This window comes from Brachyistius frenatus, unplaced genomic scaffold (assembly GCF_029030835.1).
Source record: "Brachyistius frenatus isolate BFR_SWC_R1_liver_20210118 unplaced genomic scaffold, ASM2903083v1 Contig_6, whole genome shotgun sequence".
Taxonomy (NCBI): domain Eukaryota; kingdom Metazoa; phylum Chordata; class Actinopteri; family Embiotocidae; genus Brachyistius; species Brachyistius frenatus.
This window is the reverse complement of record NW_027210605.1, coordinates 3,225,577-3,252,268: the sequence shown is the minus strand read 5'-3', so window position 1 is coordinate 3,252,268 and position 26,692 is coordinate 3,225,577. Positions and strand designations below refer to the sequence as shown.

Here is a 26,692-nt window from a genome sequence, read left to right as displayed (position 1 = left end):
TTTTGGCCAAAAGTAGCAGCTTTTGTAATTTTTTGTTGTAGCAAGCATTGAATATCCTGTATGTATCAAAGATAGACAAATGGAATATGTTCCAGGAAGAAGTTTGGTTCTACTGAGAAGTTTCAAGACATCTTTGTTTATATTTTGTGCTGTGACTCAGGGTTACCTTTGAAACTGTTCTGAAACTAAATCAGCTGCAACGGCTGATTTCCACAAAGGAGCAACCTACAAACTTCTCGCTACCATCTTTCAAGGCCACAGGTTGTGGGTATTTGATATTTAAAAGACAGTAGAAAACCAAGGGCAACCTTTCTTTGAAATAAAACCTTCCACATCTGAATGACGTCTGGGATCAGGACGCAGTGTTTATGCATCATTTCAAAAGCTGTTGTGATTGACAGGCACACTATATGTAAAATCACCCAACGTCAATACATCATTCGTCATATCTTTTGTCTGAGGGAAACGTTTTAATACAAACAACCTGAACTTTGGCGTAATGGCAATTGGGTTCTCCATTAACAGTGAGTGTCTTTAACAAAGTATTCAATGAAAGCCAGTTGAAACCCTCTCTGCTACAATGTGCATGGGCAAACCCTGAACATTTGAATAGACCTCAAAACATTTTAGGAATGCCTGTTCAATCGCCTCTGTTGCTACCACAGTACAGATTTCTGTGATCTTGTAAGAAAGACAGTCACAACCTTCTACTTGATGATGCTGTGTTATTCATGCAGACAGAGATAAACACTTTATAATTTGGTCAGACTGAGGATAATTTCCGTAAAAAGATCAATTACACAAACATTTTTATTGATTGTTACACCAGATATTCTCACTCACAATAACAATTCTCAGTTGTTTGATTTTTCAGTGGGCCTCCCCGGCCTGACTGTGTGTTCCAGCCAGTGAGTGATAGTGCTACTGACAAGTCTGTAACTGATAGAGGGGGCCGACTTGGGTGCTGTTGAGGAATAGATTAGCAGCAGTACAGGGTTGAATGGGGAAGCGAGTGAATGGCTGCCTGCCAGAGCCGAGAGCCAGGTGCAGAATATAGGGTAGCGAGGTGTCCTTCCTGAGCTCCCACGTGGCGGGAACCAGTCCTTACTGAACATCCACTGTCCCAGTACCCTCTACTGCTGCAAGGCCACTTCTCTCCCTCATTCACCTCAGCTGTTTCTTGAATTTTGCCCTCAATTGCTCCCAGCGTCTCTCCCAGTAGAAAACAACTCTGCGCCAAACAGCAGAAGGCGATTGTGTCAATTAAATGGTATGTGCTGTACGCCACAAATCACACGCACATGTTCTGCACTCGCGAGCTAACACGTTTCTCTCTCGCTCTCTCGCTCTCTATATGTTGGACGGTGCCACCGGGTTTTATGGCTGTGTGTGTTGTGACAGTGTGAAAGGCACAGGAAGGAAAGGCCGCGCTTCCTCTGATGCTCCTGCTGCTGTGGACCAGAGGAGATAAGAACGCATACATGAATGTACCTCGAACAAACAATCACAACACAGATCCATGCTGCCTGCACTAACACCCCCTCCCTCTCCACCTACCCTGCAGATCAGCTTCCACGTGGTTTGGCCTCAGTCAGCTTCCCGCACGGCCCCACCTCCACCTCCATCTCACACATTTTGGTTTGTTCTCATCTCAACAATTTGCACTCCCCGGTCCAACTCAAAGTGTTTGAATTGGCAGTGCCAGACGAAACTAGAGGCTGTTAGTTTCAAATACACAAATAATCAGTGCTCAAATTAACACTGAACTATTTGGGTTAGTAATACAAAGCAATTATCCTGGCGACTCAGCCATAACCGACCAGTTGTAGACACAGAGAGGAGTCCTCTCTGTCCTCTTAGTGGTTTATTAATGTGCATGTGTGGAAGAAAGGCACTTCCTTTGGAAATAAGTAAAGAACTTCCTGGAAAGTAGATATTCTCTGCTTTCCAGGGTGAGACCGATGCTGAGAGTGTGTGTCTGTTATTTTCTGTGTGTGTGTGTTTGTGCGTGTGTGTCCGCTGACGTAAGCCCCTCTATCTGATGATGCCCTTCTAATCCCCACAGTGATGTGTCATGAATATGGAGTTTAAGACTCAAATCCCCAGGGATACACAGGCTATAGATAGCTTGCACCTTCCTCACACACACACACACACACACACACACACACACACACACACACACACACACACACACACACACACACACACACACACACACACACACACACACACACACACACACACACACACACATATACAATAGGCGCACACCTTAGCAGCAGTCCCACTCTGGCACACACTGTACACACTGTACACACTGCTCCTGACCCTTGTGACGTTGAAGGGGCAGAACAGGGAGAAGCCAGTAAAAGGTGATTAAGATGAAAGTACAAGAGTCAGAAGAATTTCAATGGATGGAGGGAATAACTGAGAACTGCACAAAATATTGCATGTGCTTGTGGAGCTGCTGATTGGCTGTTCAATTTCAAAGATATGTCTGCTTTATAAAGATATGGGTCTTATTTTTGTAGCTTTGGCCATCATTCCTTGTAACATGTAGTTACTAAGTTAAGATCCTTTTCATGGATTTTCATACTCATGAAATAAAACCCTACTTTGGATGATAATTTTATTTAATGATCAAAGCCGTTCACTGTATTTGCAATCAGCATATCACTATATACATTTTCAATGTTAGAGAAGGAGTCTACCATTTCTGTTCTGTATTCAAATGTCCTACATGTGAACAATAGCAAGAGATGCATTTAATCCAGCATGATTTTATTCCATTGATATTTGGTTTGAGTTGGGCTGAGTACCAGACTTTACAACTTTAGTGGCACCAACTGAATTGCTTCGGTGCAATCTAGCGTCGCAAAATGATTACCCAAACTGTCAATTTCTCGGATTAATCTAAGTTTATAGACCAGCTTCAACTTCCAAAGAATCCAAATCATCTTTATTGATGATGTATGTTGACATATACTAAGAATTGATTCTGATTCTCAGTAACTTAAAACATACTTCCACACAACACACTGTGAGGAGAATAAATTTACATATAAATGCAAATACAGACTTAGAAATATACAAATATAGTCAAAAAACGCTTTGGTTCCCCTCTCAGCATCTGATGTGTGTGTGTTTCGTCTCATTGATCTTTGATGATCGGTGTCTTGTTCCCAAAGCTCAGTAATGACTGTTGAGTTTATATAACTTGATATAAATGATTCCCACAACAGCAAAAATAAGATCCAAGTTGCATCAAAATGCACGGCATGATACCGTACCATCATGTGATTATGATTAAGTCGCAATTAAACCATTTATGGCACAAATTGCTGAAGTAATCGGCTCGTGTAAATTTGCTTGCGTGTGCATGTCTCTAAACGTGTGATGTGTTTTGTTATAAAGGCTGAGATGTACTGGAAGCTCTTTATGTTTTATTGAAAGCAATAATCTGGAAATGTGGTTCCTCAGGTTATTGTGGCCTAGAACACACACAGATCCATACTGCAGGTGATAAAAGGCATAATGTCAGTGTAATCACACTCACTGCCTTACCCGACAGAGACACACACACACACACACACACACACACACACACACACACACACACACACACACACACACACACACACACACACACACACACACACACACACACACACACACACACACACACACACACACACACAAATGTATCCCACCACACCCCAAAAGCTTGCCAACCCATATGGCTTGGGGATAATAAACCGAACAGCCAGCAACACGTCTCCTGTGCTCCCGAGCCAGGCAAGCCAAAGGAATGCACATCCCTCCAGTTCAGTCCCTCCCTTTATCTGCCTCTTTTTTTTTTCTTTTTTTTTCCTGGTCTCCCTCTGTCTGTTTCTCCTTCTCTGTCTTTCCCTTCTCAACTCTGTGGCATTGAGTGAAGGCCCCTCTTGTTAAAGTGAAGAGGTATGTGTCTGAGTATATTGGCATCCCAGTGTGTGTTTGTATGTGCGAGGTGTGCCAAAGAAACCAGTGTGACGAGTCTGTGAAGAGCTTGCCCTTGGGATGGAGGGAAGAGAGGGGAAGTGGGATGGAAAAAGAGAGGGAGTGTGAGGATGAAATGAAAAGGAAAACAAATAGTTGCGTGAAGGAGAAGGAAAAATAGAGAGATATTTGGGAAGGAGGGGGAGTGGCATTATAGAATCTTTTTGCAGCATTTCCTCCATAATCTCTTTCTCTAAAATGCCAAATGTGACCAAACACACCTCCCTTGTTTCTTCCTATGCCCCACCCACCCCCGGTCTTCTCTTCCCAGGCCTCCCACCTTTCTGTCTCTCTGTGGTGCAGTGGGACAGCCAGCAAGGCCTGCGGCAGGAGTGCTAAGCCCGGGCCTGGATTTGGAGCACTGCTGCTCTGGGTTGAGCGGGATCCAGGCCCCCTGAGGGCTGAGGGGTGGGAGCGGAGAGGTGGAGGCAGAGAGAGAGGGAGGGAGGGTAGAAAGGGAGGAGAGGGAGGAGAGCAGAGGCAGCAAGCAGTACAGTTCTGGATCACCTTCAAAGAGCTCCAATCCCAGTGGAGAGACTGGATTCCTCTGCGGAGAGAGGGAGAGAAAAGGGGGAGGTTACAGAGGGGGAAAGACATGGGAGACAAGAGACAAGGGGAAAGTGTGAAAAGAGAAAGGAAAGAAGTGGTTTGGGTTCTAACATCTTTCCTACTCTTTCGCCATCTTTCTCCCTCCCTCTCTGTGGCGTGCATGCACTTGCCCTTCCTGCAGGAGGCTACAGTATACTGAGATGATCTATCTGTGTGCCGGAGCAGGGAGACATGGGAAATCTGGCCCGCACAAAGGCATCGTTGTGCCTCCCTGGAGCTTCCTTTAGATGTCCTTAGGTGTGTATGTCTGCCTATGTTTGTGTGTGACAAGGATGAGCAAGAGTTTACCTTCTCAGCCCCCCCCCCCCCCCCGACCCTCCTGAAGGTTCCTCTAACACAGGCGTGTGCACACACACACACACACACACACACACACACACACACACACACACACACACACACACACACACACACACACACACACACACACACACACACACACACACACACACACACACACACACACACACACACCGATGATCCTCCAAAAACCCAAGGACATTGCAGATTGCCACCGTTCTTGTTCATGTGCTGGATGACTTTCAAGCTCTGAACCTATAAGCCTCTTATACAACCCAAAAAGAAGTGTGTGACGATTTAGGGAACCTCAGATTTGTTCCATTGGAGCTGTGCATGTTCACCTTTTGTGAATTTAGGGGCAAATGGTAGACTTCGTGGTTTGTGCAGGAGTGTGTGTGTTTCTATGTGTGTGCATCAGTGACAGACCTTCATCCTGAGTCTGGGTCAGCAGTTTGTTTAGCATCAATTAGAGGCTCTGTGTTCCTCAACGCAAGCGTGAAGGGAGAATTAACGTGCAGTGGCACATTCCCATCAGCGTATTATTACACACAGCACCTCAGCTGGAACAGTGCAAGTGTGTGTGCCTGTGTGTGTGTGTGCACGCGCGTGTGCATGCACATATCTTTTTCTGCCTATATATGTATGCGTGCACACTTAGGTAAAAGATTCAAATTCAGAAAGTACTTTACTTTTCCATTTTTTCTTTTCTCCATGTCTGTCTTCTTCTCCTTGCTTTGCTCTCGCCTCCTCTTCCAAGGACTATGGTCTGACCACAACCATTTCCCTTAGCCTCCGCTTTGCCTAGCAACACACAGCACATAGTTTCCATAGAACATGCATTTAATGGGAGATATAGATACTGGAGAAAGTCTCTTGTAAAGACAAGTGGGTCTAAAGATTTCCTGCTCTGCTCTCAGACGAAGTCAGAAAAACACATGTTCAGTGGTTTTATATGCAGACTTGTCTCTTTAAGGTGTAGTAGAGGACTAGATGTGGAATAGAAGATGAAATAGGACTAATATGAAAACATTACAAACAGGATAGGTATGATTATGATCAATGAAACACCAGTGTAATTCATTTGTGCTGAGATGGTGAGTAGTGTTTTCACTGTTGCAATTTTGATCCAGCCTTTATATAATAAATAATTATTTTTAACCAGAATGATTCGTAGTGATTTATATTTTTCAAACCTGGCATTTGTATGAAGCTTAAAACTGTTTATCTCAGACACTTTTTTAAATATGAGTAATGCAAAAACTTGAAGTGTAACCACCGTCTGAATAGTCCTGATTGAGAGAAAGCCTCTGTGGCTTAACAGATAACAAACCTTTCTCGGCCTGCAGCCAACTTCTTTATGTCAAAACTGTCTCTGTCTTTATTAAAGTCAACCAAAAACTTCATTTACCTTGATGTGAGAAAATATGAAAACAAATTCACAAGTGGTTTCAAACACTTGAACTCACAGACAACTGGGAAAACTTTGAAAAGTTCAGTCTAACCTGTTTATTGTTTTTATTACTTACTCTTTCTGTGCAATACAGTCAAACTTAGCAAGCAAGCAAGTTGCAACCTGTTGACCTGCCATCACTTGTGGTTTGTGTTTGACAAGATTAGAACAAAGATATATCAGTGTGCACTGTATTCAGTCTATTACTGTGGTTTTAAAATTGAAACCTGAATTTAATGGTAACATTACATGTTCGGTGTTATTTTACCCTAAAATTGAGCCTGAACTCGGCCCAGATACCTTCTGGTTCTATTGGCCTTGGGCCAGACTGCAGAACTTTCAAAACCTTCATACTGTATGTTATTACCAACTAAAAAAGTCAGCATCATACTCCTTTAATCATTGCGAGCTATGAAAACACCCACACATGTTAATAGAAGCATTGTTTTCTTGGAAAACTGCTTTTAAGAAAGATATGCATCACTCATGATCACTCACCATTATTATGTTAAAAGTGATTAGAACATACCTAACCCTTTTAGGGATTATTGGATTGAATCAATGGCAGGAAATGTAACCACACACGGACACATTACTGCCAGAATCCCTCAGTTAGTCGCTGTTCATGTTGCTTAGTTCCTTGCTTTGATTACACCTTTTGCATAAATAGTTTCATTGTTTTTGTGTCCTTTTTTGTGTTGTTTGATGGGGGATGTGGTCAGTGGGCCTCTGCCAGGAGAAAGGTTTCCTGGCTTTGCCAAGGTATGCCCTCCTCCCTCCTTCACTCTCATGTGGAGCGAGGCTCTATACTCGCTTGTAAATGGTGAGATAAGTGTGGTTTACCCGTAGCTGGGGTGTAAGGTGCACTCAGCACCGCCCTGACATGTCTGTGCCAAAGCCCAACAGGGGTGTAATTACCTGAGACTGGGTCAGCACTTTATCCTGGGTAAAAATACCTGCCTACTTATAGAAGGGGAATAGAGAGGGCAGCTCCATGTAAAGGGAAGCCTTTCTTCACGCATCCAGCCAAATTCGTCTCTATGTTGGGTAACGCTTTGGTAGTTTCTCCACTACTCCTTTAGAGGAGTCATATAGCATCACTTTATCGTTCATGGGGACTCCCAGACAAAACCTTTCCATCTTCTGCGTTTCATGCCTGCGACTGACTGACCTACAAAACACACATACACACGTCCAATATTCCACTCTCTACCTCTAACCGCAGCCGACTTTCAGCCCAGTACCTTTCCACGCTCGCTGTATTCCCCTTCTCCGCCCCTTTCACACCACATCTGTCTCTCTGCCCTGCGAGTCAAGGACAGAGAGGGCTAAGCAGACATGCAGAGGACAGCTCTGCACCAATCAGGAGACAGAGAGAGCCTGTGTCAATTAAATGGTATGTGCTTATGCCGCAAATCACAGACACATGTTCCCTTCTCCCCTCCCACCCTGTGGCTGTTGCCTCTCTTCTCCACCACCTAATACAGCGTAATCATCCTCATTACCTAATGAGACCCTACTGAACACACAAACTCTCCTTTCGCCCCCTTACTCATAAAGAGCCGCCACATGCTCGTGCAAAATTGTACATTCAAAGCAATACACAATCATCTGAGCCTCTACCACACTGTCAACAGAGTAGCTCTCAGTGCCACAACACTGCAAAGCCTCTAATGCCACAGTAATACTATTGTAGTGTGTATTATCAACAGGACAGTGAGCACTGAATTAGGCTGGCAGCTGGGGAGGGGAGAAACCCCTCATTAGCTCCCTTCAATGTATCTACTTCCCCTAATCGCTTACAATAACATAATCTCTTTAAAAGTGCTGCAGCTTAAATCCAATCTGCCTAAAACCTGACACGTGATTGAGGTCAATCCGCAGTAAACCCCAAACTGTGGGGTCCCAATAACTCCCACCCATCTACGCTACAGTACACTGTGAGCTGGTATTGTATTACACAGTTATAAGGTTTATAGTGAAAGATACAGTATGTACGTTTTCTGATTCAGACATCATCTTCCTGCTCTGCTAACTTCATACTCTCAGTCAGTCAGAGCCCGGCTTGCCGCCAGCGTGTGCCTCTCATCGCACTGCAGTTTGTATCCTTTTCACAGCCTCTGTTCTATCTTACCCGAGTAGTGGAGCGCCATTCTCCTCTTTTTTTTTTTTTGATGTTTTTCCATAGTGTCTCTTGCCTGCAAACCACTTACAGATGTTGGCAGCGGGGAGCGTTGTGGCAACTCCAAACGAGGAAATCTAAATTGAGATCAGGCTGTAAAATAGAAAAGAAGGCCCAGAGAAGGAGAAAACAAGAGGGAAAGCAAGACAGCAAATGCAAGAATTGGGGGGGGGAACGAGTGGGAGAGAAAACAAAAAGCAGTGAGAGAACATTAATGTAGAATTAGTCGATACACAAAAGAATTACTTACTGGGCGTCTATGAGCAGTGATGTGATTTGATAGCGGCTTCTTTTATGTCTGTGCAACTTTGGTTCAAACCTTTTTTAATTTTTTTTTTTTGGGGGGGGGGGTTCTCCACAGTTGCATCCTCTGATTTGTTCCCCAAACAACAGACAAATATAGGCAGAAATGAAAACAAAAAGTCTGGTGCAATGTCCTTAAGGAGGCAGATAAAATTAGAATGAAATTATTATTGGCCAAAAAGACTCGGAAACATACATTTTCATGTACTATACTGCAGCGTTTCAATAGCTGATAATGAATCACCTTAAAATTCTATATGGTCCAAAACCACAACTTAATTTTCGCCTCTCCAGTTACAGCACCCTTGGCAGGTTTTTATTTTATATAGCTGGCTATAACATGGCTGGAATTTACCGATGGCTACTGGAACACATGGCCGGGCCGAGCGTCAACTCAGTCTGATCCATGGTGGTCATTCCATGTTACCTCCCTCCACCTGTTTTACAGGAAGTAGCCTGGTCCCGGTGGATCAGAGAGGAAATGTGTTGAAATGCCACATCCTGCTTCAAGCTTAGAGTCACAGTTCAGTACAGCTAATGCTTATTATGTCCAGACACCTCGGAGGGAGAAAAAGAGCACACAGAGCGAGAGAGGGGGGGTGGAGGGGGGGTGGGGGGATGAGGGTGAGGGAGAGGTGTGTTTGCAGTAATGCCACTCCCTGCACAGTGATTGTAAAGATGAGTGACCTGTCTCTCCCATCTCTCCTCTCTCTCCCTCCTCTTCCTCCTCCGCCCACTCTCCTCCCCCCACCTGCACTTTATTTATTAATGGATCCATTCAATTATTTACCTCACATCTTAGGGTGACAACAGGCCAGAGTACAGTACACAGGGTGGAGATGATACAGTGCACATGCACAGAGCATGCAGACAGTGCTCATGCAAGGCAGCTCAGCTCCTCAGTCAAGCTAATGGACTGTTATTCATCTGTGGTGTGCTGGTTAACAGAAGATAATCCTCACAGACATTTTAACCAAGATAAACGGGTTTGGAATTTGTTTCTTTGATTTGATGTCATGTTAGAAAGAGTGTTGTCGAAAGGCGATGAGTTCCCTTCAAAGTTTCCCAGGAACCAAGAAGACAATAAATGTATTGTTTTGTCTGAACATTTGTAAGTGATAAAATATCATGCTGGTATAGTATAGTATTTGTGGATAAACGACACTTGACTTGCTATAGATTTTCTGTAAATGGACTAATTGTGTCTGAACTAACAGGATCATACTCGTGTTTTGCGCTCCCAAGATGATTTTGCATTACTTCACCTTGAGCCCAACTGTAATATTTCCAGCAGCAAATGATTCCAGTGGACTCGAGTAGAAATTGGAGGCACTTGTACTTTATGTGAGTATTTCCCTTTTGTCCTACTTAATGTACAGATGAAGCTCCTAGCCATAATGAGCTTATAACATTTTATATGAGCTATATTTACTGGAGCTCTGTCTTGAGCAACTACAACAGTCAAATGCAACTTGTATGTTAATACATCACTGATAATAGTATACATAATATACCCTTTGCAGGAGCTGTTTTTTTTTTGCATTATATATACTTTTAACTTTTTATGCTCATTTCCATTTTGGAACTAATACTTTAACAATAGAGACGGTTTGAATGCAGGACTTGGCGTATTGCTACTTATACTCCAGTAAATGATCTTCCTCCACCACTGATATTTCATGAAATTCAGCAGTATCTAAATAACAGGTTCCTTTTGCATCCCTCTGTAACATATGGTCTGTATATCTTTAACAGTTTAGCATCCTGTTTGCAGAAGAGGTTGACGGTTCAAATGTATCACTGACCACTCGGTGTCCGCTCTTATCTTCTCCCTTTGGACTTATCCCCACAGCGGCCAGACATGGATCAATCCCACCCGGAATTGGGTTTCACATCCCGGAAGCAAAGATGTACACATGGGTCACTTTCATCGACTCACTGCGGCCATGGCCATAGGTATCCATCATACAGACCATTGACTGGTTGTGACCATGAAGGTACAAATTCATCACAAGGAGAGGCTGCGGTGGACGAGGTCAGCGGAAAGAAGCGGCTGATTCTTGTCTGCAACCGTGTGGAAAATGAGCCTTTTGAGGTATTATGTTAATGTAATTACAGCAAAGCAGTTTTCATTGCAGAGTTACTGTCAAGTATTGGGCAAGAATATACTTTATGATGGAGTTTGTTTATATATGCAACATGAAATGGCCACATAATGTAAAAAAAAACTTTATTTCTGTCAACCTGTACCAATCTGTGTGTTGTTTGTCAGAGGAATGATGTCATTATTTGTGTGTTATTGTTTAAGAATGTGCATCTCTTTATGTTTTTATGTTTGTCCGTATGTTGTGTAACAGGCTGAAGATGAATAACAGATGCTGTTGCGATCTGAACTCCAGACTTGGACGACCTCGGGTGACGATTGACGAAGACAAGATGAGCGGAGGGATGAGAAAAAGACTAATTGCCGCAGACTCGCATCCAGATTCCCTCAGACTCGAGCACACACCTGTGAGATGTGGGGAATACATGGAAAACACAAGCAAACATGCTCAACGCCAAGAAGAGTACGACAACACAAAGCACAAAATCGACAGACTAATTGGAAGAACACATTTCTTTCATCCCAGAGTCTCATGTGTTTGTATTGGTGGGTGAATACTAACACATACACTCTCTGAAAAACCCTCTCAGTAACTGGTTAATGCTCTCTCGTGTGTGAGTGTGGGTGTGGGTGTGGGTGTCCCTTGAGAAAAGCCCACTTTAATTCCTGGGGAAATTATTGAGATTTCAAGTAGCAGGGAAGTCGTTCCAATGAAAGTTAGTGGCCTGCTGGTGTGGTAGTATTTTAGTGTGTCTGTGTGTAAGAGCAATATATCTAAATGGAACTTGATCAAAATGGAATTAAATAAACATGATAACGCATAAAGAGCACAAACCACACTGGTGGGGATTAAAATAAAAGCATATGGTTGTGTTAGTGGAGCCAATATGGTGAAATTAGCAGAAGAATCACCTCACTTTCTTCTTCCAAATATACAAATGAGTCCATGTTGTTTCAGGTCTGGTTGTTTAGTGGAGGCAGAAATGTGCACACACACTTCAGAGGCTTTGAAATACCCGCCACAGGGTTGAGACTAATGCTTGGAGAGTTTCTAAAAGCTCCTGGCCCGCTTAAAAATGTTGTGGGGTCAAGGCGCTGAGCGGTAGCAGACCAAGTTTGAGGCTGCTGTCCCAGAGCTCTTCGCTGCTGCTGCTGCTGCTGTTGTTGCTGCTGCTGCTGCTGCTGCTGCTGCTGCTGAAGCTGAAGATGGAGGCTGGCAGGGCACGCTGAATGCAGATAGGATCTCTGTGGGGGGGCGTGAACGTGTGATTGGAGACTAAAATCATTACAGTACGCATGGTCACTGTGTCCTTGGCTCTTCCGCTGAGCTGAGGTTGGTGCATTCTCATACTTTCCCCCGCCTTTTCCTCCTCTACTTTTTTTTTACCGTGCTTAACCTAAACGTTCACCATGTACATCTCTCTGTGAAGTTCTACATCGACTCTCAACAGAAACGTGCTCTTAACTCAATTTTAAAGCCGTTTCTGCAGTCAAGAATCTGACAAAAAGTTTGCAGCTGGCAATCATACACAGTGATGATGCAATCCGTAATAGTGCATCAAAACGGCGTCTTCGTTCACTCAGTTCTTGTCACACAAATGAGATTGTCACAATATTATTAGGATTAACTTTTTTTCCAAATGGTCCAATATGAATGTATTGCTTTTTAAAGATTTAGCACACAGGAGATGTAAATGGGATTTGAGCCTCTGTAATGAAATTGTTAGACTTCACATTTAATGGAAATGATTATTGTAATATTTCTCTGACAGATTTTCGGTAATCGCTCTCAGGCTCTTTCCCTTTCTTTTCTATGCATCAAGCTAAGTGTTAAGTGTGTGTGGAGTCCTGAAGTCATGATATGATACTGTACCTCACAGTGAGATACAGCATCATATCATGACTTCTAGTCTGACTCACTCGCACAACGACTTTTTTAAATTTTTTATGACAAATAGGAAGGTAACTAGGTTAACCACAAACACTTATTTTTTGTGTTGTTTTGAATTAGGCCTCTTTCTCTGAGTTCACCTCAGCTGCACTCATGCCCTCAGGCTGCAGTGGCTGTCCAGGGAGAGAGTGAGAGGGAGAATGTAAACTAGACTCGCCTTCCTTTGGTCTCATTGGTTGATTCTCTGCCTAGCGGTTTTGTCCTTGAGAATGTGCAGACACGGGGCAGATAATGTTCTGACACCAGAAACTCTAGACCAGGACCATGCAGATCAACACTTACTCCCTTCTTCTTCTACTTCTCAGCTTGTATTGTCATACTATCGGGACATGCAGTTTAAAGAACGACAACGTCTGTTTTTATGCTTCAAAATCCCCAATGTGTTTTTATTCTTATAGGCAACCAAGCAAATCAATAAAGTTCCTGAACGTGATATTTTGTTTTCATCTTTGCGTGCAGGAGTGACTTCTAATATATTGCTAGTGTGTTGACACATGACAATAATAAAGTCCATTAACATTAACCGTAAATATCACACCCGAAGGCGGGCACGGCGGATTATTTTGAAGCTGAGGTCTGGTCGGACTTCTTTTTTTTTTTTTTAACTCAAATTATGTAACAACCAGCCGGATTTATCCTTTAAGTGTATTCAAAGCCATGCACGCCGAAAACTGCAAATTATTTGACCACTTAATGTAAATCTGAGGTTTTCGTCTCTTCTCCGGTATGTTGCAAGGTCAAAGATCTCCATTTACCTTGCGCTCTTGTCACGGCGGGGGTTTCTGCAGAAGTCAGCATGGCAGAAGAGCAGCATGTATAGGAATCTCCCTGCAGCGGCATATAAACTGCCAGACCCGGTGATCTAATCACTGCAGGCCAGTAGGCTTCAAGCCAAAGTTTCCACATCACTTTTAAGTCTGAAAATAAAATAAAGACCGGGGACAAATGCGATGCAAACAGTGGAGAAGTCGGTGCAAATTAGTTCTTAAATGAGGATAATTTTCTTTCTGCTTAAGTGACTGCAGGTCACAATCAATAACTTATTTTCAAAATTGTTGTATGTCGTTGAAGTGCGTGGGAGTATTAGTTAATGTTGTTAATATGACGCAATCTGAGAGATTTTGTCACCACATCACAGATGACAGCAGAAGAAAAGTCTGAGAGGTAATTATTGCCATTTCAATGACTTTAATAAGCAAAATAGGAAACAATTTCTTCCAAAAACAACAAAAAAGACAAAACAGAAACCAGCCTGAATGGAACAGTTCAAATTTAAGTGTTACTATTATTTATATAAACAGGATTGAAAATTGATCCCCATCATCGCTAAGTACACGGAAATGGTGAAAACAAGACAACAACCCGCTGCTGCAGTTTCAGTTCGATTTCAACACAGTTGAATCAGTAACAAACTAAAGATTGTTTAAATGCATGACTTTTCAACGACAATGCAAGCACCATGCTTAATCGATATGATCTGACAGTTTAATTTAAATCATTAAAATAAAAACTTTAACTATGCATCTGGCCAGCAGAACCAGAATCATCAAATAATAATAAAACAGACCAAAAAAAAAACAAAAAAAGTGTTACACAACATAGACACTGTTTTCATTTTGAGAATTTGCACAACCTGAATCCCCTTTTTTACTGACCGGCAGAAAAAAAAATCAGGAAAACATAGAACATTAAAAGTCAAATTTTGTATTAAAAACATTTGTGTTATCTAAATATTTACTCTACATAAAACCTCTGACAAGTAAGTCGTTGCACTTTTTCTAAATAGTGTTAGAAATATAAATTATTATCATCAGGCCCGGAGAAAATATGCTACAGGTGGCCGCCAATCATATTGAGAGGTGTGTGGTTTTGTTTTAGTCTGACGCGTTTTATTAGAGTTAATTGAGAGGCAGACAACACATTTCTGATTCTGTGGAACAAATACAAAGTTGACTCAAAATGACAGAGTATTAAACCACACTGTGTCTGTTTAACAGTGTGGAGAATCTACAACTTGCTGCGCAACAGCCTATTCTGTGCAATCTGGGTCCAATAATATCGTGGCCACATGTTTGTCTCTTCAGCGTCAGACAACATGCGACCAAATATTACTCTTAAAAAAAAGTTTGCACCTCGGCCTGTCTTGAATAACATTGCAGTATATTATCATAGTATGTCTTCCTGGAGGGAGGTCTGCACAAAATTCAAAATGAAAACTTTGCAAATCATCATTCAAAAAGTGCACTTGACACAGTTTGTTGTATTTAAATGCAACTAAAAAATGCACTTCTCTTTCTATCAATACCCACAAATGGTAAAAAAAAAAAAAAAAAAAAAAAAAAAAAAAATCATCAAAAAATAAATGAAATAAAAACACAACACAAAGAAAGAAGTTCAAACCAGCCTCCTCAATCTTGTTGTGCAGTTTTGCGGTTGCATAATATTTACAAGCCCAAAAAGAAAACCCCCACACCAAATGATACTGCACCGGCAGTCCTGCTGTTCTATCCCCGCTGCATTTCTCTAACCCCCCAAAAACTATGGAGAAGCGCAGATCAACAACATGCTCTTAATATACACGAGAAGATGAAGGTACAAAATAGAAATTATTACCGTACATGTCCAGCATGCAGGATTAATATTTAATGCAGATTTCTTGTTTCAATATATATTCGAATATAACCAAGCAGGCAATAAATCAATGAGATGTTGCATAAAATGTCCCCCCCGTGACGGGTTAGTAGACAGAAGTTAAAATTTGCATAAAGTGGAGTCCCGCTTTTTGGAGATTTTCTCTAAATCACGGGCCCCACTTGTCGAATGAGTCTCATGTGTTGCAGGCTTTGAGGCCAGGCCTGCTTGTTGTTTCATAACAATGTCATCATTTTGGAAAACAAAATTACAAGACAACTGCCTCGACGCCATCCCACACTACTTACAGATTATTTAAAAGCTGTAGCCTCAAAGGAGAGAGAGAAAAAAGTTCATCAGCCGATCCTCTTCTTTGAAGAAGAAAAAAAGTCTCTTCACTACAAGCAACTAATCTACAAAGATGCTGCGACTCATCAGACACTCTACGTTGCTCTTTGTATCTCAGTTGACACGTGGATGGAGAGATGATTATATATGAGAATACTATTTGATGGATTATTCTTCTAATATGAATATAATTGTTACCGTTATTAGTATAATCAAACAGTATGGGAGGTGTGGATTATTATCGTTTGTTCATCAGCAAAGTCAGTCACTTGTGGAGAAAGGAAAGATGGGGGTGGAGGGGGAGAGTTTGTTGTGAATGGGGTTCACAAGAAAAAGGCTACGACAACTCACATGAAAAACTCTGGTGATGAAGGGTTGTCACTAGTCGAGCCAGCCTCGCGGAACCCGTTATTGGCCCCTGAACCCGTCAGTTTCTCACACTTGAGTTTGTAGGCGTCCCTCTCCCTCGCCAGCCGGCTGATCTCCGCCTTCAGCTGCTCCACCTGGTTTATCAGCTGCGTCTTCTCGTTCTCCAGCACGTGCTTCTGCTGCACCCGCTTGTACCGGCAGGACTGAGCGTAGCCCCGGTTCTTCAGGGTCCTCCTCTTCTGCTTGAGGCGGATGACCTCGTCCTTGGTGAAGCCCCGTAGGTGTCTGTTGAGCTCCCTCACCGACATGGACACCAGCTGATCGTCAGAGAAGCGGTCCTCCACGTTGAGACCGCCCCCGGAGCTGTGGTGCCCCGCCGACTGGCTCAGGTGGCCGTGGTGGTGATGGTGGTGGCGGTGATGATGGAGCGGCTGGTGGGACTCTGGGGAGACCGGGGATGGGCTGTCGGGGTCCTGGCTGTGGTGATGGTGATGCTGGCTGTGTGAGTGGTTGTGTCCGCCCGGGTGTCCGGACAGTTCCTCGGGGTGGTGCGGGATGCCCCCCGCATATGGGTGATGATGCTGCTGGCTGTGGCCGTGATGGCTGTGGTGGTGATGTGGACCCCTGTAGCCCTCGAAGGCGCCTTGCTGTTGCAGCTGCTGTTGGACATGCGGAGGCGGAGGGTGGCCGTGAGCTGTGGCTCCAATCAGGGCCTCCACTGCGTCCTCTGGGGTCAGGCTTAGCGTCTGCGGGTCTATCTGCTGGTGGTACCCGCTGTTCGGCATCCAGTACAGCTCCTCTAAGTGGTTTTTCTGCTCTGTGGGGCTGAAGCTGGGTGAAGAGGGCACTGAGCTGCACGGTGTGCTGATGGGGGTGGAGGACACAGAGCCCTGGGGTTGTAGACGATTACACTGGCGCACCCCGTTGCGATCCAGCCCGGCCAGGCCTTCCTTCTTCACGTCAAACTTCATCAGGTCAAAATCATTGACATATTCCAGAGCCAGAGGGCTGCCGGGTATCTCCGGGCCCATGCTCAGCTCTGTACTCATGTTATTGTCGCGACTCTTTTGCAGATACGCAAAGGTGCTGGCGAACGTAGCAAAAACTGACTTATTAATCAGCGTCTCTTCTCTCCGTTCTTGTTTCATGCAATGGTTCTTTTGGCTCCTCCACCGCTGTCCACTGACTTGATGTAGCATGAAACACCGTGTGATTGATGAGGAAAAAAAAGGAAAAAAGAAAAAAAAGTTGTGGAGGAAAAACTTTCAGACTAATGCTCTGCACACGGTTTGCGTCATATAGCCTACTTCTGCCGGGATAATCTGGCAGCGAGACCAGGCAGGAGGTAGAAGGCAGTGCGTCTCAGTGCAAAAGTAAAACCTCAGTCCTCTCAGCAGAAGTGTATTCACACAAAAAAAGATCTACATAAATAATAATAATAAAAGAAATACCACGTTTGTTCGCTGAGACAGGCACCAGTCCTCGTTGCAACTTCTTGATGGTAAGTCCTTTTTTTCCCCAGGAAAATAAAAGGAGCAAATAAGCAGAGTAAATAGGGCGTCTGATTTTTGCTGAGAAGCCGCTTTTCCAGCTCTGCACCGCAGAGATTCAAAGGCTCGCCTCTCTCACTCTCTCCACTCTCTGGTATCCAGCAGACTGCGCTTGGAGCCAGCCAGCGCTTTATCCTTATAGCGCACCGTGACGTCGAGCTGAAAGGCTGGGTCGGTGGTGCTCAGCTCTCCAATGGGAGCGGGACTCTGCACTGAAACAGAGGAAGAGGAGGAGAACAGAGGAGAGGAGGGCGCACGATTCGGTCTTGACAGCTACAGACAGTCAGCTGACCGACTTCCCTAAAAGCAGAAGGTGGGAGGAAAGTGGAGGAGAGGGAGCGAGAAAAGCCTTCAGTTCACACACACACCACACTGTCCGCGGCTCCGTAACGGGCAGCTTCTTGTCCTCACTCACGACAGTCTCCCATCTCAACGAGATGAATGTGGACGAGTTACATGCTTCAATGCTGCTGGAGGCTCATTGTCATTTCTCTAATATGTCACAACACTCCTTTGGAGGGCTTAAAAATGGGATCAAATGATTATTATCAGGTAAACTCTAGTAGTTATTTCCATATGCACTTCATCATGTCCCAGATAATCTGTGACTTTAGAAGAAACAAAATCAAGACACATCCAAACATTGATTTTGCAACAATCTGTTTTTTTTTTTTTAATCTTTATGGTGCTTGATACAGCTTCATTTGTTTTAGAAACAAACTGAATTATCTTATTTTCATTTAAAAGCATTCAATCATTGGACTATTTGACTTATCTAATCTCTTTTTACACCACACAATTGCTGCAAGGCTCTCACAAGTTTACATACATTTCACAACACAGCCAACCACAACAAGGCTGCAAATAAAGGCCCACAACATGTACAGTATATGGTATCACCTATTGTAACACAGTTTACCCAAATTTTATTGTTGAAAAGTATAATCTTGACCTTTTGTTACAAACAGTGATACATAACTTTGATCTCAAATTTAATGCTGCAGTCACAAACACACTTTTAGTCATTGTTTTGAGCAAATGTAAGCCCATTGCGAAGAGCCAAAATTAAACCTTAGATTTTATATGTGTCTCTCAGAGGTGAAAATACAGTGACCTTGCTGCACTGAACTTCATGGATTTATAAGATCATTTTGTTGTAAAAACGACCACAACGCTCCTGTAAATATTCGTATAACCCTGTGTTATGATCACTTTGGGTTAAATGTGTTTCTCTTTGGTAAAACTGACTTTGTTCAGAGCTTCTTATTGCTCCCACATTCATCTTCCTCTTGGCTCGGACCGTTTGTTTTACACCGGGCAGCCTCAAAACAGGGGACTCACCAGAAAACAGGCTCAAGGCTGCCCCTGCGTGGGCAATACGTGAACTGGCTGCCGAGATGCTGCTAATATAGATTTCCTTTTATTTTGCGCTTGGATTTTTTTTATTTTTTTTTATCTCCGCGCTAATTACTCGTTTTAAAGGTCACATCCTGCAATTATGACAGACAACAATTAATCTCTGCCACTTGAGTCTCACACAGACTCAGTGTCAGTTGTATATTCATGTCACTCACTGTCTAACAGGTAGTTTGGCCAAAGTAGGGTCAGATCTTCCCAGCCGTGCGCGTCATTGATCTGATCTTTAATTTTAATTGTTTAAAAAAAATAAATAGAAGTAATATAATAAAAATGTCTCGCTTCCCCCACAGAAAGAAACTGCTTGTAAATGAGTCAATTTGAAGGATCGATTGAATTATCATTTGGTTTCCACCTCATATCCACGGTTGAGCACAGCCGCGACCAGGGCGTATTGATCAGGCTGGATGTAAGAGGAGGCTGCCAAAGATGAGATCCGATAATGAAGGGCTTATTTGTTTATCTTAAATTCTTAATCAGTTGGAGCTGTGAAGCAGTGTATCAATAGATGAATTCAGAATCCACCTCGTGTCATAAATCATACCCAGACCCACTATAAGTCATGCTATCCTGATATGGTTTAGTTCATAGTGTTATTATTTGAATTTACAGTTTGGGTACATTTAAGAACAGTTTTAGACTTCGCTAAATGTGTGACCTAAATTGACACAACTATGAAGTTAAAACAACAAAAAATGCTGACATAAAATATGTGAAGATTTTAAAGAGCTTCATGAAGCACTATTGAAAAAAGAAACAGCTTTAAAACAAACAGCAGAAAGGTTACAAAAATGGCAGAATGATTTATGATTATCACTTACCTATTTGTCACCACCACCTATTAATATTATTATTATTATTATTATTATTATTATTATTATGCGCCGATATAATTTTGGAGCTAAAACTGTCTGTATTGATTGAAGGCAAATTAAAGTGCACTTTAAAGCGACCCTGGATTGTTTTTATTCTTCATGTGATTTTTTGCTTTTGTCGATGGATTTTTGAAAAAACATTTTAAGCCTATTTGAACCTTCACTATATTATTTTTTTCTCCCTCAGAGCCCCTGTATATCACCCCGTACTGCTACACTCAAATGCAAATTTTTGCCATTTTTTTCCCCCCAGCAGACGATAAAAACCGTACAGGTACAATCGTCCTCTGTTAATTTTCTGCACCTGCAGGCGAGCTTCTCAATTCTCAGCTCCAACTTCAAAAGCGCCCTGAGCGAGTCGTGTCGTGCCGAGCCGAGCCGACCTAAAATCTCTTACCATCGAGGCCGACCCGCCGGCAGCCCCATTAGGTCGTAATGCTCTCTAATATAACCCGAGTCCACCGTCTAATAGATCCAGGCAGGCCTGCCGGCGGCTCTCCCCCTTCGGTAATAACGGGCTGTAATGGAGAGACGAGATGTAAAAAAGCGTCCATGTCAGCAGCATATCGGTGGTTAATGATCTATTAAGTGATCCGTGTGCTTATGGACAGCGAAAAAAAAGTGTTGATGCTTGCTTATTCTTCCCTAATGAGAGTCCCATCCTACGGATTTTAGGAATGAATAACAGAAATAAAATCACCTTTAAAATGTTACATTTAACAGTTGACGCATGGAGGCTGCAGAGGCTGCACAGCTTCCCACAGCTCTCATCTCACACCTGCAGCGGGCCCTCTGCTTTCACACAGGAGGCCTATCGATATCTGGATATATGGACTTCTATTCAGCTTCGTGACCTATCCATGCATGCGCATCTGTGGTCCGGAGGTCATGTTGCCTTGCCAAGACCGCTTGGATGTGAGCTCAAACTCGGTCTGTGGAGCAGAGTGACTATGAGGAATACTTTTTTTTTATTTTTCTTTTAGAGTCAGAATCAAGCTCTCTCTCTCTCTCTCTCTCTCTGAGGTAAAGAGTTGGTTTTATTTGGTCATCTGTTGACTGTTTGTCGTGCGTAATGATTAACTCTAATGGTCCCCCCGATCACTCCTGGAAATGTTACAGAACAAAACGGCAGGTAGCCGAGCTGGAAGGCCCGTGACAGGGAGAGTGAGGGATGGAGATTGGGAGACGGGGCTTTCGGAAGTGCTGCTTTGATGAGCTTTGATGCAGCGGGGAGAAAAGAGACGGGCAGAGCAGACGTGCAGCGCCGGCTTCAACCTCCAAAAACTTATTCCCGTACGTCTTCATTGCGCAATAACTGATTTTAAAATCCATTATGAGTGGGTTTTCACTTCGAGAAGTAAAATATACAAATGTAAATTGCAACTTTTTAACTGTTTCTGTCACTGCAATACACAGCTGCCATTAGGTTTGTGCTGTATTTATTTACAGAGGAGTGGAGTCCGATTGGTTGTCCATAATGCAAATGAACCGATTGATACTTAATAATCAATTTAAAATTTAAGGCTACAACAATTGAAATGCATTTTTATCACTAAACATGCACAGTATAAACAGATGTTTTCATGAATTATTGTTTCTTTCCTCTTTCTATGTTTGGCATAGAATAAAAAAATTACGTCAGTCAAGCAGCCTTTAAAGTTTCGGTTTGATCATACATGCTGTAGTCCTTTCGCATGAGTAATCTACACTATGTGAGAGTTACTCAGGCATTCTTGTTTACTTCAGACTGATCGATTATCTCTGTGAAAACATGTATTATTAAGACGTGTCGTCTGTGTAAACAGGCAGGGGCCAGCCTCCGCAGAAGTCTAACATCCCCATCAGGGATAATTGACCGAGGAGTCTTTCAGGGAAACAACAAGAGGTGAGATAAGTGCAAATTCTGGCAATCTCATTAATATGAAAAAGTATCGATTGAGCAGCAGACGTCAAATGTTTGTCTTTAAAAATCCGCACTGCATGCTGTCTTCCTTGTGCATGAATTTGACAGTTATAATTATTCACCCATGTTATCACAGCAGTTACACTCACCATTTACCCGGTAAGAAGGTAGTTGTGTTCGCAGGGGAAATTAGTTCTTATTTCTTGTGACAGGGCGCCTCTGGTGGCGCATTTACTCATTGCTAATAGTTTGATGTGTATCATCAGTGACATGCAGCCTTTTTTGTTGGCACTAACCCTATGCAGGCAGCTCCAACTTCAGAACTGAAGTTATTCGGCTGGCTTTTTTTTTTTAAAATGGCAGAGAGACAGAGAGGATATAAAAACATGATGGGGAGGCCAAAGCATAATTGTAGGCCTTTTCTGAGATTAGATGTCTCTGATTGACATGTAGTAAATATAACAACAAATAAATGTCAGTATGCACTGTACTGGCTTAATCCCAGAAGAAAAAGAACAATAAATCTGCCTTTTGCTGTGGTCATTTCATTAATGTAAATTGCAATGCTATGTACAATAGTTTGGCATCCTTCCAGTTGGCTCTTTACTGAGGCTTATGCATGATACTGGGTTTTATCATAAACTGGAACCACAGAATGTAGGCGACACCACAATAACCAAATATCGGCGCGCAGGCAATGCAGGCATAACATAATTAAAGACCAGATTCTTAGGTCATAACCACAATTTACATCTGTGTTTTCTAAGCCAATAACCAGCTACTGTAATTCTAAGAAACACAGGCGTAGGTAATTTGTTATGATACTGAAAACACGATTACAATAATTTGTACTCACGTGTAAAACCTGCTTCTTCTAAGAATAAGTGACATGTACTTCCTGTTGTTCATAAAATTAATATACAATAATTTCTTCCCAGTCTTTTACACAGAATCACCCTTTACCCTGAATGTCTGCCTGGCATTAACATGTCAGTATTGAGGAGCATCAATTGGTGTTCGAGGCCTGCGTCTAATTGTCTGCATATGGAGCTGTCAGACCATATCGCTGGCTTACATTAAACCTCTTCATATAATATTCTGGAAAATATGCGTCATCTACACTGGAGAGTGTACAGCATCAGCGTGTTATTAAGCTAAGAGTAAAGAGAGGGTTTTAATAGCCCTCAAATGGCTCTGTGTAATATCTGAGAAGACTTTTTATTTTCCTGTCAAGTGTGTAAAGCATAAATGTTTATGATCAGAGTTAGTTTCTTCTCACTGTTCACTTGTGAATAAAGCTGCCCGTAGGAGCCAGCAGACCCCAGGTCAGTTTTATGGCAGTGTTTGAGTGTGTGGGCATGATTGATCTGGAAGTGGGTGGGTGCTGCACCAGGCATTTTCAGGAGTAAGAGCCAAACCGGCGTTTTTCTCTTTAGACATTGTGGCTCAGACTCCTCTCCTCTCCTCTCCTCTCCTCTCCTCTCCTCTCCTCTCCTCTCCTCTCCTCTCCTCTCCTCTCCTCTCCTCTCCTCTCCTCTCCTCTCCTCTCCTCTCCTCTCCCTCTCCTCTCCTCTCCTCTCCCCTCCTCTCCTCTCCAGATCACTTGTCATTCACCATCAATCTAAAGACGCAGCTCTTATCAAACATCTCTACTCTCCAATTCTTCTCCTATCCTTTTATTCTCTCTCCTCGTCTGTCCACCCTCCCTCGCTGAGTGACCTCCTTTGCCTCTCGGCTCTCTCACCCCTCTCCTCTGGCCCTGGCCCTGGCCCTGCCCACCCTGGGTCATTTATCATGGGCCAGGAGGGTAGCCCCCGGGCCTGCAGGCCCCTGTCAGCCCCTGCAATCGCCTCTTTGTGGCTCCCAGCAAACAAGTGTCGGATCAGCAAAAGTCTATTAAAGCCTGGTGGGCCTTTCTCAGCCAATTGGGTTCGGGTCACTGAGCTGCTCTCCTTGCTGCTCCGAGAGCTCTTTGTGTCGCCGCCGTTCGCTGACACAGATCCCCACAAGATTAATGAATTTTAGCAGCCATTTGGGTCTCATTCAACGGGTCCTTCTCTCTTTCTCTCTCTTTGCCCCTTTTCCTCTCTTCTCCACTAGTTTTTTCTTTAACCTATTTCTTCTTCTACTCTCTCCTCTACCTCCTAATTTCTCGCTTTTCACTCTCTGATTTACTCCTCACCGCCTCCTTTTTTTTTTTTTTTTTTTTACAGCCAACCCAATCAATGTTGACCGTTTGTGGCTTCAGTTTGCAAGGTTATCATCTATACAAGTGTGATTACTTCCCATGTTTATCTAATAATTCTCTTTGATTCACAGATTTTACAACTTCAGCTTGATAATGTGCGTTTAGTTGTTTGTTTCAGAGTGATGGGATACTGTGTGATAAATCCCAGGGATGTTAAGAAACCAACTCAAGTATCCACATTACAATCCTGGCAGGCTTCCCCGCAGTGTGCCTCGAGAGGCTCAGAGTAATTTGAAATCTTAGAGCCACTTCCACGACTTCCATGTTTCCATGTTCTCAGTGTTGTTTCCAGTAATTACTGCAGGTTAAGTGCACGTCCTGGAGCCCAGTGGAGGCAGCTCTATCCCTCACCTGGGACATGACTCAGCACAGTTCAGGTCATCCGGCCATTTCTCTGACCACTGGACCACACCCCGACCTACTCTAAACCCACTACGAAAGACTCACTTCCATCACGTAATGTAATGGTAGTTTTATTTACTGGATGGATAGTTTGCAGGAAGACCTACCCACACTGACATTGTTATCTATATGAATGCGATAAATGCATATCTTATTTCCTTCACTCTAAAATGGAGCAGTTTGTTTGTTGTTGTTGAATGACGTTAAATATAAATTTAAAGCTTAATTGGTTGCTGTAATTATTTCTTCTGGCCATCTTGTCTGCATTAGAACACGTGTTTCTATAAGAGTGACAAACTTTACTGTCCTCACTTTGTGCATATTTGCACACTCTAAAGCCAATGTAAAGACCTAAATTGTATGAATTAAAAGTGTGAACCTTTCAAGCAAATCCCCCCTCTGCTTCACCTTTCCTGTGTAGCTCAACAAGGAAACTCAAAGGGGGAATTTGTACCAAAACGATTTATGTTTAACTTTAGACTTTAGAATAAGTACTTGATTTGTCAGATTAACACTATTGGAGCCTCATATTAGCTTCAGCTTTGCAAAATAGGATGACTGTGGATTTTGTCCTCTATCCCTTACAGAGGAGGCTTATTAATGTGTCAGTGTGAACAGGATGACCATACTGGTCATCTATACAGCTACTATTTGACTATATATTGGCATGTGAGTAATGTTTTAAGTGTGACCAAAGATATACAAATAAGAGATATTTACTTAGCAAGGCAGTCTAGACTTCAGACCACTCTGTACCTTAAAAATGCCTCAACCTTTGATCTGTGCATGTACGATTTTTCCTAATTGAGTCTTTTATTGCATGCCTACAGGATCTGTAAAGGCTGTGCATGTACTGTATGTGTGAAAATAAAAATATTCTCTCTTGGTCCTAGTGAAGCTGTCAGTGAGGCTGCTGGTGGGTCAGCATCTGCTCTCACCTAAAACTCTCCTTGTGTGTTTACAGCATGTCTGTTTTAGGACTGAATGGATGAACCCAGCCTGCAGCCGTGTCCATCCACCTGCCCTGTTTCCTGTCTGATTAATGTCCTCTATGTATGTGTATGTGTATGTGTATGTGTCTGTGTGTGTCTGCGTCTGTGTGTCTGTGTGTCTGTGTGTGTGTGTGTGTGCGTGTGTGTGTGTGCAGGAAGGTGGAGGATGCTAGGGGTTCCTCGGCCCTGGGTCGCTCTCTATCTGTGTGAGTAATGATTCAGGCTGCCAGTGTGGTGGTGCCGTCCCATCTATAACCATTTACACACAAACGCACGCACGCACGCACACACACACACACACACACACACACACACACACACACACACACACACACACACACACACACACACACACACACACACACACACACACACACACACACACACACACACACACACACACACACATCCCCGGGTTATTCATTTCTAAGCAGAGTGCCTGGCATTTCAAAATACCTACCCCCCTTTATTAAGAGACTGAAGCTTTGGGTTCCCTCTTGGAGTGGGGGGGGGGTGAGGGATGGTTTTCAATTGGGCCTTCTGTTCTTTGTTTGCACCCTTCGCTCCTCACCTGTTCTCTCGTCATTTCTCTTATTGCTTCATTTTTATCTCTTTCTCCCTCTCTCCTTCTCTCATTTTCTCTCTTCCTTTCAAGAAAAACTCTCTGCCCAGCTGGATTTTGTTTTGTATAACCAAAGTTAGGGATGAAAAATGGTTTGTGCTACAGTCATTTAGTATGTGTACTTGTACATTCTGTTAAAGTCTCATAACATTACTTATCAGCAGGTACAAACATTTAAAGTTGTAGTAAAGGTGATGTACACGACAGTATTTATGCTGATTTTGAACGTTTCTTAAAAAGCCAATGAAGCTTTACTCTGGTACCGAGGTATAATTGTTGGTGGAAATTCTCTTTAATCAGCATAATTAATAAAAAGCACAACACACAAATGCACCATGATTGCATATTAGAATCAATGTCACATGAATGCTGCAATGACAAACTGTATTTGGGAGG

At 42.9% G+C, this 26,692-nt stretch overlaps 1 protein-coding gene across 1 annotated transcript; it reads right to left on the bottom strand.

Moving 5' to 3' along the window:
* Positions 1 to 14,108: 14,108 nt before the first annotated feature.
* mafba (MAF bZIP transcription factor Ba) lies at positions 14,109 to 17,942 on the bottom strand. The gene has a single exon (XM_069725098.1). The coding sequence runs from the start codon at positions 17,485 to 17,487 to the stop codon at positions 16,267 to 16,269; it is 1,221 nt and encodes a 406-aa protein (XP_069581199.1). The 5' UTR covers positions 17,488 to 17,942; the 3' UTR covers positions 14,109 to 16,266.
* Between the last annotated feature and the right edge of the window lie 8,750 nt (positions 17,943 to 26,692).

Bases quoted from the DNA above. Each gene is read 5' to 3' on its own strand.
- mafba (XM_069725098.1), bottom strand. From the start codon at position 17,487: ATGCTACATCAAGTCAGTGGACAGCGGTGGAGGAGCCAAAAGAACCAT.